Below are 15,065 nucleotides of genomic sequence, written 5' to 3' on the forward strand. Positions count from 1 at the left end.
TACTTGACAGATCCCAAAAGTAAGTCGCTTTAAGGCTGGAGAAATTATTTTATGCAATGTGTGATGTTGCTTTTTGAAAAAAAAAAAAATTGCTTTGGTTTTCGCCGCCGCCTACCTGCCCGATCGGGAGGAGGGGGGGGGGGTAGAGTCGGCGGGCCAGTGCGGGGGCGCAGGAGCCGGGATTTTTTTTTTTTTTGTAGGCCTCACGGGACTGCCGGGTCGCAGTGGATGCAGCTGATGAAAGGGGTAGTGGCGGGCGCGCGGGGGAGGGGGGGGCATCCGGGACATACTACATCAAGGAGGGTGCCAGGCTTACCGAACCGCTGCTATTGCCTCTGCTCGCAGGTCTATTTCGCCGGCTTGAAGCACGCTTTCGCTTTGCTCGGCTCTGCTTTTTCTCCTCTCCCGTCTGTCTTCGCCGCTGTGCCTCACCTCCTCCCGGAGCAAGGCTGCTTTCGCGCCCTGCTCCGGGAGGAGAGACACAGCGACGAAGCAACAAAGACTTTTCGTGTTTTTTTACACTTCCTGGTTCCTGTCATTCCAAATGACATTTGAAATGACAGGTACCGTCGCACCCTGGTTACTGTATAGGCGCTGTATTAAGCGCCTATACAGTAAAATGGGTTACGCGGCCATAACCCTTCCCTACCGCTTTAAAGCCACGGCATGCATTTGCATGCGATTAGAGGAGAGTATCGGGGAGTTAGTGAAGAGAACTGTGGGTGCGGGGAGGAAGAGTGCGCCTGACACTGCCGCACTGTTTCTACCGCGGCCTTACTGGATCGACCTGTTAGTCTTCCACAGCTCCCATAGACTGTTTTCATACTGTTGACGTCCAGAACCTATGCTCATGTTTTTACTCATCAATAAGAAATTTCTCCCTCCTCCCCCCCTCCACGAACAACCTTCCTTCCCCCTCCCCCCCCATTAGCAAACCTCCCTCCCCATGCGCTAGTTTCGCTCTAATAGTGCATACTGCTACTGTTCCTAGTTATGTTATGTTATGTTATATTATCCAAGTTGTTCACTCCTGTTCATTGTAAGACATATGTTGTCATTGTTTTCTACTTGTTATAATGTAAACCGGAGTGATAAGTAATTCTGTTACCTGAACTTCGGTATAAAAAAAGTTATAAATAAATAAATAAATAAATAAACAAACAAACAAACTTGACCAAACCTTTTTTACACCTAGCTATGCTAACTGCCTCATCTACATCCTCTGTCAATGAATTCCAGAAATTGTGCACTGCATGAAAAATAATTTTCTCCGACTTGTTTTAAATGTGCTACTTGCTCACTTCATGGAATGCCCCCTAGTCCTATTTTCTGAGCGTGAATAATTGATTCACATTTACCCATTCATGATTTTTCTAGACCTCTATTAAATCTTTCGGCCATTTTTCTCCAAGCTTAACAGCCCTAACCTCTTCAGCATTCCTTCACAGGGGAGCTGTTGCAGTCCCTTTATCATTATGGTCGCCCTCTTTGAACCTTTCTCAGTGCAACTATATCTGTTTTAAGATGCAATGACCAGAACTGCACACAGTGCAGTCTCACTAAGGAGCGATACACAGGTATTATGACATTTTCTGTTTTGTTTTCCATTACTTTCCTAATTATTCCTAACATTCTATTTGATTTTTTGAACACTGCAGCACACTGAGCCGATGATTTCAACGCTGTGTTGATGATTGCAACATTGGAGATTACGTAATTCATTGCCTAGCCCTTGAAAAAGGATGTTGGTCCAAAACACGGTCCAGTGTGAGCTCTTGTCATGAAGACGATTCAGTATAGATGACGGCTTTCATAATGAAATGTGCAGCAAATGTTTTCAGATAAGCGTCGAGTATTAATTTGTATTAGTATACAGTGAACGCTGATGATTTTTAATGCAATGAATAATCACACGACTATGTTTATTCCTTAATCACAGTTATTTTGGGCAAGATTTTAAAACTTAGGTGCGGGCGTAGATTTGTACACGCAAAGCGGTGCGCACAAATCTATGCCTGATTTTCTAACATGCGCGAGCAGCCGCGCTTTTAAAATAAAAACATAAGAAATTGCCATGCTGGGTCAGACCAAGGGTTCATCAAGCCCAGCATCCTGTTTCCAACAGAGGCCAAACCAGGCCACAAGAACCTGGCAGGTACCCAACCACTAAGAAGATCCCATGCTACTGATGCAATTAATAGCAGTGGCTATTCCCTAAGTAAACTTGATTAATAGCAGTTAATGGACTTCTCCTCCAAGAACTTATCCAAACCTTTTTTTGAACCCAGCTACACTAACTGCACTAACCACATCCTCTGGCAACAAATTCCAGAGCTTTATTGTGCGTTGAGTGAAAAAGAATTTTCTCTGATTAGTCTTAAATGTGCTACTTGCTAATTTCATGGAATGCCCCCTAGTCCTTTTATTATTCAAAAGTGTAAATAACAGATTCACATCAGACCTTAAAGACCTCTATCATGCCCCCTCTCAGCCGTCTCTTCTCCAAGCTGAACAGCCCTAACCTCTTCAGCCTTTCCTCATAGGGGAGCTGTTCCATCCCCTTTATCATTTTGGTTGCCCTTCTCTGCACCTTCTCCATCGCAACTATATCTTTTTTGAGATGCGGCGACCAGAATTGTACACAGCATTCAAGGTGCAGTCTCACCATGGAGCGATATAGAGGCATTATGACATTTTCCGTTTTATTCACCATTCCCTTCCTAATAATTCCTAACATTCTGTTTGCTTTTTTGACTGCTGCAGCACACTGAGCTGACGATTTTAAAGTATTATCCACTATGATGCCTAGATCTTTTTCCTGGATGGTAGCTCCTAACATGGAACCTAACATCGTGTAACTACAGCAAGGGTTATTTTTCCCTATATGCAACACCTTGCAAAGAGGCTCCACTATGAGATGAAGAACAGCTCCAACTCTTTACCCAGCTGCGGAGCTCCTCCATCTTCCAAGCCCTGCTCCACTGGGTCTAGGCAATGTCTGACCACGTCTAACAGATATTATTGCCATCGGTGATGGACATCTTGCAGCACAACCGTAGTCCGTGAAGCCTCGGGGAGCCACCTTCTTGGAACTGGATATTTCAATTTTATATATTTATTTATTTACATATATGGCACCAAAAAATGCTGTTGAGGGAATGCCAAGGCAGCAAGGCAACTTGAAAAATGAGTAGAAGCTAAAAAACAAAACAAAACTGCAAAGTAGATGATTAGAAAAAAAATAAGGAGAGAGAGATAGAGAGAAGATACATATTCATGCAGAAGTTCACACAAAAAAAAAAAGTGAGGGACTCATGAGCTAGCACGCCTGCGGAAACTCCTGCATATGCTCAGTAGTAGAACTTTACTGAGCTACAGAGATGAGTCTGTTTGGCACCATTGGATAACATCCCCCATATATCATGGTTAATTCAGCCCTGTTTGTCAATGGAGAATGGTCAGTAGAAAAGCAGAGGCACTAACACCCCTATTTTAGATTCTGTTCAGACTTCATTTGAAACACAGTGTACAATTCTGAAGATCATATCTTGCAAAGGATATAAACCAGATGGAATTAATCCAGAGGCTATTTACATGGTTATGAACTTCATTTTAAAGTATATGGGACAGACAAAGATCTAAACATATATACCCTAGAGGAAAGGCAGTATTTATTTTTTTTATTTATTTATTTAAAATTCTTTTATACCGACGTTCTTGATAAAATATCAAATCAAATCGGTTTCCATTAAAACAGAACAAGGCGTTACATTACAACAAGGCATGTTATAAACTAAAATAAATATATCATCAAAACATTAGTAAACAGGCATTACATAAAATAAATAAATGTTACATTAAAAAATAAATATAACATTAAAAAATAAATAAATATAAATATAAGTATAGGGGAGATAAGATAGAGACATTTTAATACCTCCAAGGTATGAATGCACAAGAAGTGGATTGCTCTCAACATAAAGGAGGCTCCGGAACGAGGGGCATTGGATGAGGGTAAAGAAGTAGATTCAGGTGTAATCTAAGGAAATATTTTGTTTAGAAAGAGTGGTGAATGCATGGAACAGCCCCCCCAGAGGCAATAGTGGAGACAACAACAGTATCATAATTCAAAAACGCAAAGGACAAGCACAAGGATTTATGAGGGTGTGGTAGAGATTGTAAAGCTGAGAAGTTGGTGCAGACAGGAAGACAGGAAGACAAGATTGATTTATAGGGCGTATGGTCTACTTCTGCCATCAAGTTTCTCCATAACCATATGACTGAACTCCACTTGTTTCACTGACATCCTCCTTAAATACTACAATAAATTTCAGTTACTTGTTGGCTGCAGCACATGGTAACAACTTACATTGAGATGCATGCTCCATATTGACAGGATTGATAAGAAAAGCATTACTCAAAGAAAGATAAGAAGGCCTAAAACAGTTTAATGGTTTATTTTTTTAAGGTCACGCTCTCAGGAATGATTTACTCACCTATTTTCTTACTCTTTTCCTCACCACGGTTGTGTGCAATAATTGGAGAGTAGATAAAGGGGCTCTTGGTTGACATGTTTTGACCAAGCAAACTCTTTACTTTCTGTGGCCGAAGGTTGACAGGGAGGTTCAGAAGTTTCACACACCTGTTGAAATAAGCCACACACAATTATAGCAGGGAAGGAAAAAAAAACCTATTTCAGGGTTGGCTATTAATTATATTCTAAGAAAGATTGGATTTCAAATTGTGAATTAGGTTTATTTATTTAAAACATTTCTACTCCACAATTTTCAATACAAGTTTATTCAATGTGGACCACAAACCTAAAATATCAGAAAAGATGAACAGGAAGTCGGAAACTTAAGATATTTTGAGTTACAACATATCACAATTACGTTTCTTAAACTGACACCCATTATCCAACTTACACCACTTGTTTTGACTTTAAGACATCTGAGCTTCTTTCACTAAGCAACACACTGCTGTGCTAATGACCATGATTTCTGGCAGTGATAGCAATAGGAAAAGTACCAGAAATTTCCTCTCCTCAAAACTGTCCCTGCAATGGTCTTATAGGCATGCCCTGGATCTTTCCACTTTAGACAAAAAAATAACAAAAAAAAAAAGATAGCTGCTTTAAGTACCTTTATCAAATGCCTCAACAAATAAAAGAAGCTTCCATATTTTTTAAAATTTCCTTAAATCTTTCTTCTGCCTCTGGGTCATTATAAAAAAGCTTTCCACATGCAGGTGCTACCACTGAAAAAGCTTGACTCCATGTGGACTGAAGCCAGTAAGCTTGAAATGAGGTAATCACCAATCACTCCATTTCCACAGGTCATAATAAACAGGCTGGAATGCACCGAGTCCGTACATTTTAAATATTCCAGATCTTTTTGCAGGACTTTAAACAGGAGATTAAGAAAAAAAAACGTTAGCTGTGAAGTAAGAGGGTGCCAATTCAGGGAGATCAGTTTAGGGGTCATGTGCTTCCTTTTTCCATAGGCCGTAAGAAGATGGGCCACAGAGTTATTGACAACCTGCAGAACTTGCAGTTGTTTATTAGGTGGTCCACAATAGATACTATTACAATAATCAAGGGAAGATTAAAAAAAAACAAAAATTGCCTGCACTACTGATCTGAAATCATTGTGATATCTTAAAAATCTCAGATGACTTATTAAACTAAGCTTTAAAAAGGAAGCTTAAAGAACAGCCTTATCTGTACGTCTGTTTTTAAAAAGAAGGACCAGAGTCAAGCACAACCCCAAAGTCACAGGCTTCCATCAATAGTAGGAAATCTGTCCATTAACTTGTAGACTAACAAAGCTCTCAACCATAAGTGAACTAACTCTGTTTTAGGTCACAGATGCTCTCTGCATTCCTTGGCTTTAATACATTAAAACAGAAGTGGCCAACAATGTTCTTCTAGGCCTTAAACAGGTCTGGCTTTCAGGATATATATGTGATATTTACCTATATTTGTCTAAGAACTCAAATAGCATATTTTGGTTATCTTAATACAATAACCTCTTTGGGACCTTTTAGGACTAGAACTAGCCATCACTGCACTAGGAAATGTTGGGGAAAACCAGGCAAAGTACTAGACTGTCCACAAAAACCTTTAAATGAGAGTTGAATAGGAAAGGAGGCAAGGGACACCAAAGGATTTGGATTTAATTACTCGCTTTTCTAAACCTGAGCTCAAGGCACATTACAACTCAGGTACATTAGGCAAGCCCCTGCCCTATCCAATCCTATTACAATCCAAGTGGAACCTGAGACGATAAGAGGGTCAAGAAACTTGACAAAGGTCACAACAATAAAGTGGGAGAAAGATGTGAACCGCAGCTGCCCTGGTTTTCAGCCCGCTGTTCTAACTACTAGGCCAACTCCTCCACTATGAGATAAAGAATACAAATTAAAACGATATTCTATAAAGTCTTTAAATATTTGCTCAATAAAATTAATGGAAAGATGAGAAAAGGCAGCAGTCCTGAATGTCATGAGATAGGCAGCGTGCCGATTTATTTGTTAGTATTTATTTTCCAAGACTGGTGACCGACTAATTGGTATTAACTGAAATGTTCATTAAGCATTCTCAAACTGCTGCTATACCCATTTCCCTCTTTATAAATAAATGAAAGCAAGGACCAAGCCCAGTACTATGCACTGCCATGAAAGATTTCTCCAGTTCAATATCTGAGTCAGCTTGGACTGGGAATGCTGCGGAAGTAGCATTCACAGACCCCCCCCCCCCCCCCCCCCCCCCCCCGGGGGAAAGGCGTCATGGTCATTGCTCAAGGATGACACCTAGTGGCCAGATTCAGGATTCCTCGTGGCCATGATAGTAAAATTCTTAAAGTAGCCCTGGTGCATGACCCCTGACCCAAGACAGTCACTGTAATGGCCAGACTAGGTATTTTGGGTGGGGCACAAAATAAAGGAAAACATCCATGGGTAGTTGCAATTTAAGGTTCATGAGGGCCAGTACATCATACCTTGCTGCAATTTAGCTGGAGGTCCAAAGGAGCAGGAGGATACTGCTGGAAAGCCTATGCATTTATTTTTTCCAGTACTAGATCCAACAGCTTTTAGGAGTTCGTAGAGGACAGCACCGGTCCACTTCAGTGGTTGCCCCAATCAATGGAGCCCCAGGGCAGATCTCTTCCTTAAAAGCTTGTAAAGCTTTATTCATGCTTTCACTGAGCATGTGTAGGACAACCCACATCATTGCTGTCATATGGAGCTGCTTTTCTGCCCTTTATGAAACTACAGATAGAAACCAACTGCTAGGAGAAGTAGGTGAATTTGTGAGGACTGACAGCCTGTTGCTCTTGAAGAACATCTGTTACAGAGAAGCTTTCTCCAAGGCCAAGAAGGATAATCATCCCCACAAATGGGAATCCTTAGCTTTGTTCAAAAACAAAACATGGGAAACGCAAAAATGCACAAACAAAAGGGGGAAAGCAACATGTTTTCCTCTGCGGTAAACATATCTGAAGATTTGAAGGCAGCAAAGCATTGTGACACAGCGATGATTAGGGACAGAGGGATGCTAGCTGCAGAGAGAGCGAGGTATAACTAAAAAGAAAAACGGAAATAACACCCCCATACAGGTCACTGGTGAGGCCTAATCTGGAGGCCACATCTCAAAAAGGTTTTATTTATAAAATGTATATTCCGCGATTTCTCAGCAATGCTGCCCAATGCAGAGGATAAGGTGAGGATCAATGCAGTCCAGAGAAAAACAACTAAAATAGTGTAGGGTCTACACCAGAAGACTTATGAGAGGATAGCTAAATAAGTATATCCTAAGGGAACGAAAAGCCAGAGATATGATACAAACTTTTAAATATCTGGAAGGTATTAATAATGCACATTAACCAAACTTTTCCCAGTTGAAAGCAGCTGTAAAACCAGTGTGGTAAACTCAGGAACATCATCAGGAAATATTTTTCACAAGAAGGATGAGGGATGCTTGGAATGCCCTCACAGAGGTAGAGGTGAAGACAAAAACAGTCATGGAATTCAACAGGGCATGGGATAAACACAGAGGATCCCTAGTGGCAAAAGGAGAGAAACGAAGCACTGGAGGAATTAGACCATGTTTATTTCAGTACAAAGATCCCAAACCTATTTGGGTCAAAAGAAATAAAAGATAGATAGACTTTCAATGGGCTTTAGCTTGCTCCAGACAGAAGTCTAATTCTCTTTTGCAGTCCAGACTGTACAAGGCTTATTCACCTTGAAGACATGTGGCCTGGGCAAAAATGTTGGAAGGACAATTAACCAGTTACAGCAGAAATCCTAAATCACCTGGAGGCAGTGCAGGGAAATCTCTCATATGCATATTCATTACAGCTATCCTGAAAACCTGGCCTGTTTGTGGCACACGAGGACTGGAGTTCGCCATCACTGTGCAAGGAGTTAACATCCTGGGCAAGGAGCAGGTTTCAACAGTATTTCTGCATATCAGTGTTTTGGTGAATTTTATCTATCGCATTTTCAATTCTGAAGATTCAGCCAGGAATCAGACAGAGAAGAGAAAATGAATAATACATGACCGAGTTCTTGAATTCACTCCCATCTCTATTCCCCACTATATGGCTTTCATCCAAAAGCCCTCGTGCATGGCATCCAGGAGTTTATGTTTTTCTTCCACATAAAGGTCAAGTACCGCAGTGCTAGGTCCTTCTGCTTCCAATGTTGTTGTAGCAAGAATGGTATCTGCTTGACTTTAATGATTGTGAAAAGCTACAGAACACTCCAAAATTCATTCATCATTATTGTAGTCCATCTTAAAACTACACCAGCTGCAAAACCAGTTCAGCTCTCACAAGGTTTACGTTTTCATTTTAAATGTTCATGTTAAACCTAGGAATTAAGCAACCTTAGTGTGCAACTGCAGCAACTTTTTTTTATGAGGCAGCACCAGGCTGCAGTTACTTCTTGATTGCTGCTATTAAATTCATCCTTTATCAGGAAGCAAGGAAAGGCTTTTTGCAACATGCGTGTAGCACAAATTGACTTTTTCTTTTGCTCTTAAAATAAAACACTAATCACTAAAATTGAGTGAAATTAATCTGGTTGCAAAATTGTGCCACTGGATCAATATATAAACGACTGAATACGCTGTAAATGTCTCATTTAATTATAGCTCTATAGTTCACAACTGTAATTCTTAGGAGTTCTTAACTCCCAAAACAAACAAGAAATGAATATTCTTTCCAAAAAACTAGAAAACACTGCAAAGAATCTTAGATTCATATTAACAAATACTTACTTTCCTTATTATTTCTAAGCATCTTAAAGTACGTGAGCAAGGAAGAAGATTAATTCAAACTTGCTATCATGCGGGCCAATACAGAAAAACCCGAGGGAGAGCCGGCGAGAGCCCACTCTCCCGGCGCACGCCCAGGCCTCTCTCCTGGGCGCGCGATTCAGAAACAAAAAAATATGCAAATGAGGGCCCACAGTAGCAGACAGAAGCAGCAGCTGTCAGCGGGTTTGACAGCGACGCTCAATTTTACCAGTGTCGGTTCTCAAACCCGCTGACAGCCACGGGTTCAGAAAACGGACACCGGCATAATTGAGCATTTGTCTTCCGACCTGCGGGCAGATTTTAAATTTTTTTTTTTTATTTTAAATTTATTTTTTATTTTTGGGGCCTCCGACTTAATATCGCTATGATATTAAGTCAGAGGGTGTACAGATAAGCAGTTTTTTCTGCTTTTCTGTACACTTTCCCTGTGCCAGCCGAAATTAACTCCTGCTTTTGGCAAGCGTTAATTTCTGAAAGTAAAATGTGCGGCTTGGCTGCACATTTTACTTTCTGTATTGCGCGGGAATAACTAATAGGGCCATCAACATGCATTTGCATGTTGAGCGCGCTATTACCCCTTACTGTATAATGGGTAAAAATAGCACGTCGAAAACGCATGTCCAACCAGGGGCTAACAGTGCACTCAGCCTGAGCGCACTTTACTGCATCAGCCCGATGGTAAAAACTCAATATGTACTCATAATATTAGTGTGTTGATGGCAATTGCCACCGAGTATGATGAATCGAGTGCAGCAGTACAGTTGTCGATGGCTAGCTGCTGTTAGACCAAAGAGGAAGCCATGTGCTTAAGGCTTCCTTGCCAGTACCATAACTTCTCCATCACCAAGTCTCCTGCGGTGGGTGCCTCTTCGTGGCTACACACAAGCAACTGTGACTTTGAAGCTCCAGGTTAAAACAGAATCTCGGAGTAATACAGACCACAGAGACACTATGCACAGGTCTATGAACATGTGGACCCTCCTTGACATTTTGTCAACCATACCCCAGGCTATGGGTCAAATAATGCAAGCAGGCAGGGCTCCTGAGCATTGGGTTGGCAGCCTACCCAACTGAAAACTACTCCAATGTAAAATCTGCAACCATGTTCACTGCTGAACCTGTGGTGGCTTCTGAGGCAGTCAGCAACGTACGTGGACAGCAGAGTAGGACCGGGACTGCATAACCCTCTCTGATTATAATCCATTCAAGTGCAGCCTATTTAGCAACACCAAGGAGGTAATTTTCCCCAAGGAGTTACGCACCTAAATGTGACATGCTGTGGTAGCAATTTTCAAAAGCCATTTAACTCAAGGAACGTGCACTTGCGCAGTTAAACCCTATAGACAATTCAGTGGCATAGATTGCAGCAATTTTCAAAAGCCCGCTTTCGAGAAAAGTGCATTTACATGTGCAAAACCCAATTTTAAGCATGTAAATCATTTCAAAATCAGGCCCTAAGGGCCTAGGCAAAATTACTCCATGATAAATCTGGAAGCCTTACAGGATGTAGATCGTGGAGTTTATATCTAGTCCCAATCACTTACATATCGAAAGGATATAAACTAGATGGAATCAGTACAGAGGATGGCTACTAAAATGGTCTTTATTATAAAGCAGATGAGGATAGACAAAGATCTAAATACGCATACCGTACAGCAAACGTTTCTTACTTTTTGGGAAGCTTGGACCCCGTTCCAAACTCAAAAAAATTGGCAGAATCCTCACATGCATTTATTTAAATTTTACATGCAATTAAATGCCATATGGAAACTGATTAATGTAATAAATAATAATATGCACTCCAGAATCATTTGCAATGTGTAAAACAATGGTAAATAAGGAATGGTTTCTGATATAAAGTGCGTTCTCCTCCCTTACGGCCCCCTTCATGTGTGCTATTCGCCACCTCCACCCATGGCCTTCCCCTCCTGTTCTGCTTCCCTCTTCCTGAATGCTCTCCCTCCTGCTTTTCCCTCCCTTATAGCTCCTTCTCTGGTTCTGTCTCTCTTGCTTTCCTTCCGTGACCTATTTCTTCCCCTTCTACCCTCACCCCTCCCCTTGCCTTTCCTCCTGCCCTGCTACTCCCCACCCACAGCCCCTTCCCCTCTGTCCTCTCCCTCTCCCCAGTGCTCCTTCCTGTCCTTCCCACTTCCCCCATGACCCCTTCCTGAGTGCCTTGCCTCCTGTCTTCTCCTCTCTTCCCTGGCATCATTCCTAGTGTTATTTTCTTTATTCATTTGGATTCATTACCCACCTTTTCAAATAAGAAATTCACCCCAGGCAGGGTACAGCATATCCGAAAGGTAACACAGTACCTGAAGGAGACTTCAAGAAGGACTAAACTTGATATCCACCAATGACAGGACGAAACTGGGTAAAATGGACTAAACTGGAACCAAGTCAACAACAGGACTAAGAATACAACACATCTCATAAAATCAACACTGGACTCTTTAGATAAGAATACAAACATCTCAGCACAACAAGAGGTTGTAGCAGCATTTTCAAGGCACTCAGAAATATAAATAACTCAGCAAAACAATTGCAGCAGCAGGTTTAAGGCATCTGAAAAGGAGCCAAGCAGTTTACAGCACACCCTCCTGCCTTGAAAAGAGGCCCTTTCCAAGTACGTTTTCACTCTGGTGCTCTCCTCCCTGTGACCCCTTTCTAAGTGCTGATCCCACTATAGCCCCTTCCATACTTCCCTCCAAGGTGCTTTCCCCCCCTCACTGCCAGGTCAGCAGTACAGCCAGAGTATATGATGCTAAAAATGCTCCTCAGGCTCATCGCTTTGCTTGCTGCTGATTCTGGTCGTGAGGAGCAGTGGCTGTTGAAAGTGCTGGTACCAGCATGCTTCCCCCTCTTCCCCTCCGTGCAGTCAGCTGCATTCTTCCCTGCCTCCTCTCCCTCTCCTCAGCAAGGGATCAGGCAGTGGGAACACCTCAGAGGTGAGGCCAGCCTGCTATATGTGTCAGCAATTGCACTGATGGACCCCCCCCCCCCGGTGATGGCCTCACGGACTCAAGGTTAGGGACAACTGCCCTACAGGAAAGGAGGACTAGGGGAGAAAGGATTGAGATATTTAAATACCTCTATACATGCACAAGAGACAGGCCTCTTCCAATGGAAAGGTGGCTCTAGAACGCAGGGACATGGGATGAGGGAAAAAGTGAGTAAACACAGGAATAATATTTCTTCTTCTATATAATGCACTTAGGATGAAGAGGTGTCTGTCTGCAGCAGAGGACCAGAAGGCTCATCTGCATTCTACTCCCAGCAACCCCAAGAGAGGACTCCAGAGGATATTGCAAGCTCTCTAGGCAGCAATTTATATATACCCCTTCTTTCCAGCAGCAGAGGATCAGAAGGGCATGCGTCAAAGCTCCACTTCCTATAAGAACATGAGAAGTTGCCATACTGGGTCAGACCGAGAAGCCCAGCATCCTGTTTCTACAGTAGTCAAGCCAGGTTACAAGTACCTGGGCAAGGACCCAAACATTAAACAGATCCCATGCTGCTAAAGCCGGTAATATGCAGTGGCTATACCCTAAGTCAAACTTGATTAGTAACAGTTTTTGGACATCTCATCCAGAAATGTATCCATGTGTTTTTTAAACCCAGCTACACTAATTGCCTTATTTGCCTTAACCACATCCTCTGGTAATGAATTTCAGAGCTTAATTGTGCATTGACTGAAAAAGATTTTTCTCTGATTCGTTTTAAAATGTGCTACTTGCTAACTTCATGGAGTTCCCCTTAGTCCTTGTATTATCTGAAAGCATAAATAACAGATTCACATTTCCCTGTTCAAGTCCTTTCATGATTTTATAGACTTCTAGCATATTCCCCGTCAACCATCTCTTCTAAAAGCTGAATAGCCCTAACCTCATTAGCCTTTCCTCATAGGGAAGTTGTTCCATCACCTTTATCATTTTGGTTGCCCTTCTCTGTACCTTCTCCACTACAGCTATATCATTTTTGAGATGTGGAAATCATAATTGTACACCGTATTCAAGGTGTGGTCTCACCATGGAGCAATACAGAGGCATTATGACATTCTCCGTTGTATTCACCATTCTCTTCCTAATAATTCCTAACATTTTGTTTGATTTTTTTGACCGTTGTGGCATACTGATGATTTTAATGTATTAACCACTATAATGCCTAGATCTTTTTCCTGGGAGATAACTCCTAATATAGAACCTAACATTGTGTAACTACAGCATGGGTTATTTTTTCCTATATGCATCACCTTGCATTTACCCAAGTTAAATAAATGTTCAACAGATTTATTTGTTACAATAACAGAGAATTGGTTCAAAACAAGGGTCAATAAGCTTTATAACTATATAATAATAATAGTTTCTGGTGGATCACTGACAAATATAAAATAAAGCAATAGCTTAAAAGTACTTTAGATTAGTTTGAACATCCCTAGTCCCTTAGCAATTTTAAATCACTAACTGAATAAAATTAAGATGCAGACAGTAGTCCAACAGTGAGAGGGAAGGTATCTAGTCTTTTGCACTGAGTGCCACATGTACGATCATCTACTAGTTGATGAGAAGTTGTATGTGTGCACTCTGTGCAAAGAGCTCCTAGTCTTCAGAGAACGTCTGATATCTGGAGGCTCGAGTGGCTGGGAGCTCAGGCTGATAAAGGAGCAGATTGTGCTGGGGCTGAAGGAGTGCAGGCAGTGCTGAGACTACTGGGGGGTGAGGACAAGCTATGCTGGGGCATAGCTGCAGGGGCGGTGCTGGGGCCAAACGGAGGGCTTCCAGGGAATTTCCATGGGTGTCTGTGCTGGAGCTGGGGAAGGTAGCCAGGCTATGGGGGGAGGAATGGAAGGGAAGCTTGTGATGGGCTGAGTAGGCTGAACTGGGGCTTGGAATGGAAAGATAGGCTTTGCTGGGGCAGGGCAATTCATAGGGACCCCTGGGGAATTTCCATGGGTGTCAGTTAGTCTAAGGAAATATTCTTGTACAGAGAGAGAACATGGAACATCCTTTTCTGTGGAGATGGTAGAGACAAGAACAATTTCTGAATTCAAGAAAGCATGGGAAAAACGGAATCTCTGAGGGAGTGGTAGGGACTGTAGAGCTGAATAGTTGTGGTTGGTCAGACATGATAATGACCTGAGAAATCTTCAGGGTCACTCCAAGGTGGTGGAATCATTAGTCAGGGACGTATTTGCAGATGACTGGGCACTAGTAGACCACTCACTGGAAGATACCCAGGTTATTGTAAACTTTTTAAAGCATCTAGCTGCTCAGGCAGTTAGATGCTTTAAGCTCACCATCAGCCAGAAAAATAAGAGATCATGTACTAGCTAGCTACAGTTTTCATCAAAAGCATTCAACTGAAACAATTGCCATTCTGTTGATATCCCAGAAGCATGCTGTCCAACTCTGTCAATGTTGACAATGAGATTATATAACACATTGAAAAAGCAAGTTCTTGCTTTGGCTCAGTCTATGAGCTGAGAAAGGGATAGGACTACTCACTAAGATCAAAGTGTATCATGTATTATCCACACCGTTGTAGAGCTGTGAACCCTGGATCTCTGAAGGCGATATGGATGGAGAGCCCGAATGGCCATCATGTTCTATGTTATACCTTTCCCCCCTCCCCTCCAAAAGGCATGCATAGTTATATTTTGTAACAGTTGTAATGATTTCCATCTTACTGCTTGAAGCTCCTGATAGAGAAAATTCCTATAGTCATTTCTCCCTATTATAAGTGC

At 41.9% G+C, this 15,065-nt stretch overlaps 1 protein-coding gene across 5 annotated transcripts in view; it reads right to left on the reverse strand.

Annotated features, from left to right (window-relative positions):
* Positions 1 to 15,065, reverse strand: part of TRAPPC9 (trafficking protein particle complex 9) — a 1,860,352-nt gene that overhangs the window by 1,657,307 nt on the left and 187,980 nt on the right. For all 5 annotated transcript variants that reach the window (XM_029592072.1, XM_029592073.1, XM_029592076.1 and 2 more), the window contains one exon: positions 4,497 to 4,642. In XM_029592072.1, the coding sequence (XP_029447932.1) occupies positions 4,497 to 4,642 (146 nt within the window). The remainder of the gene's footprint in view (positions 1 to 4,496; positions 4,643 to 15,065) is intronic.

This window comes from Rhinatrema bivittatum, chromosome 2 (genome assembly GCF_901001135.1).
Source record: "Rhinatrema bivittatum chromosome 2, aRhiBiv1.1, whole genome shotgun sequence".
Lineage (NCBI taxonomy): Eukaryota > Metazoa > Chordata > Amphibia > Gymnophiona > Rhinatrematidae > Rhinatrema > Rhinatrema bivittatum.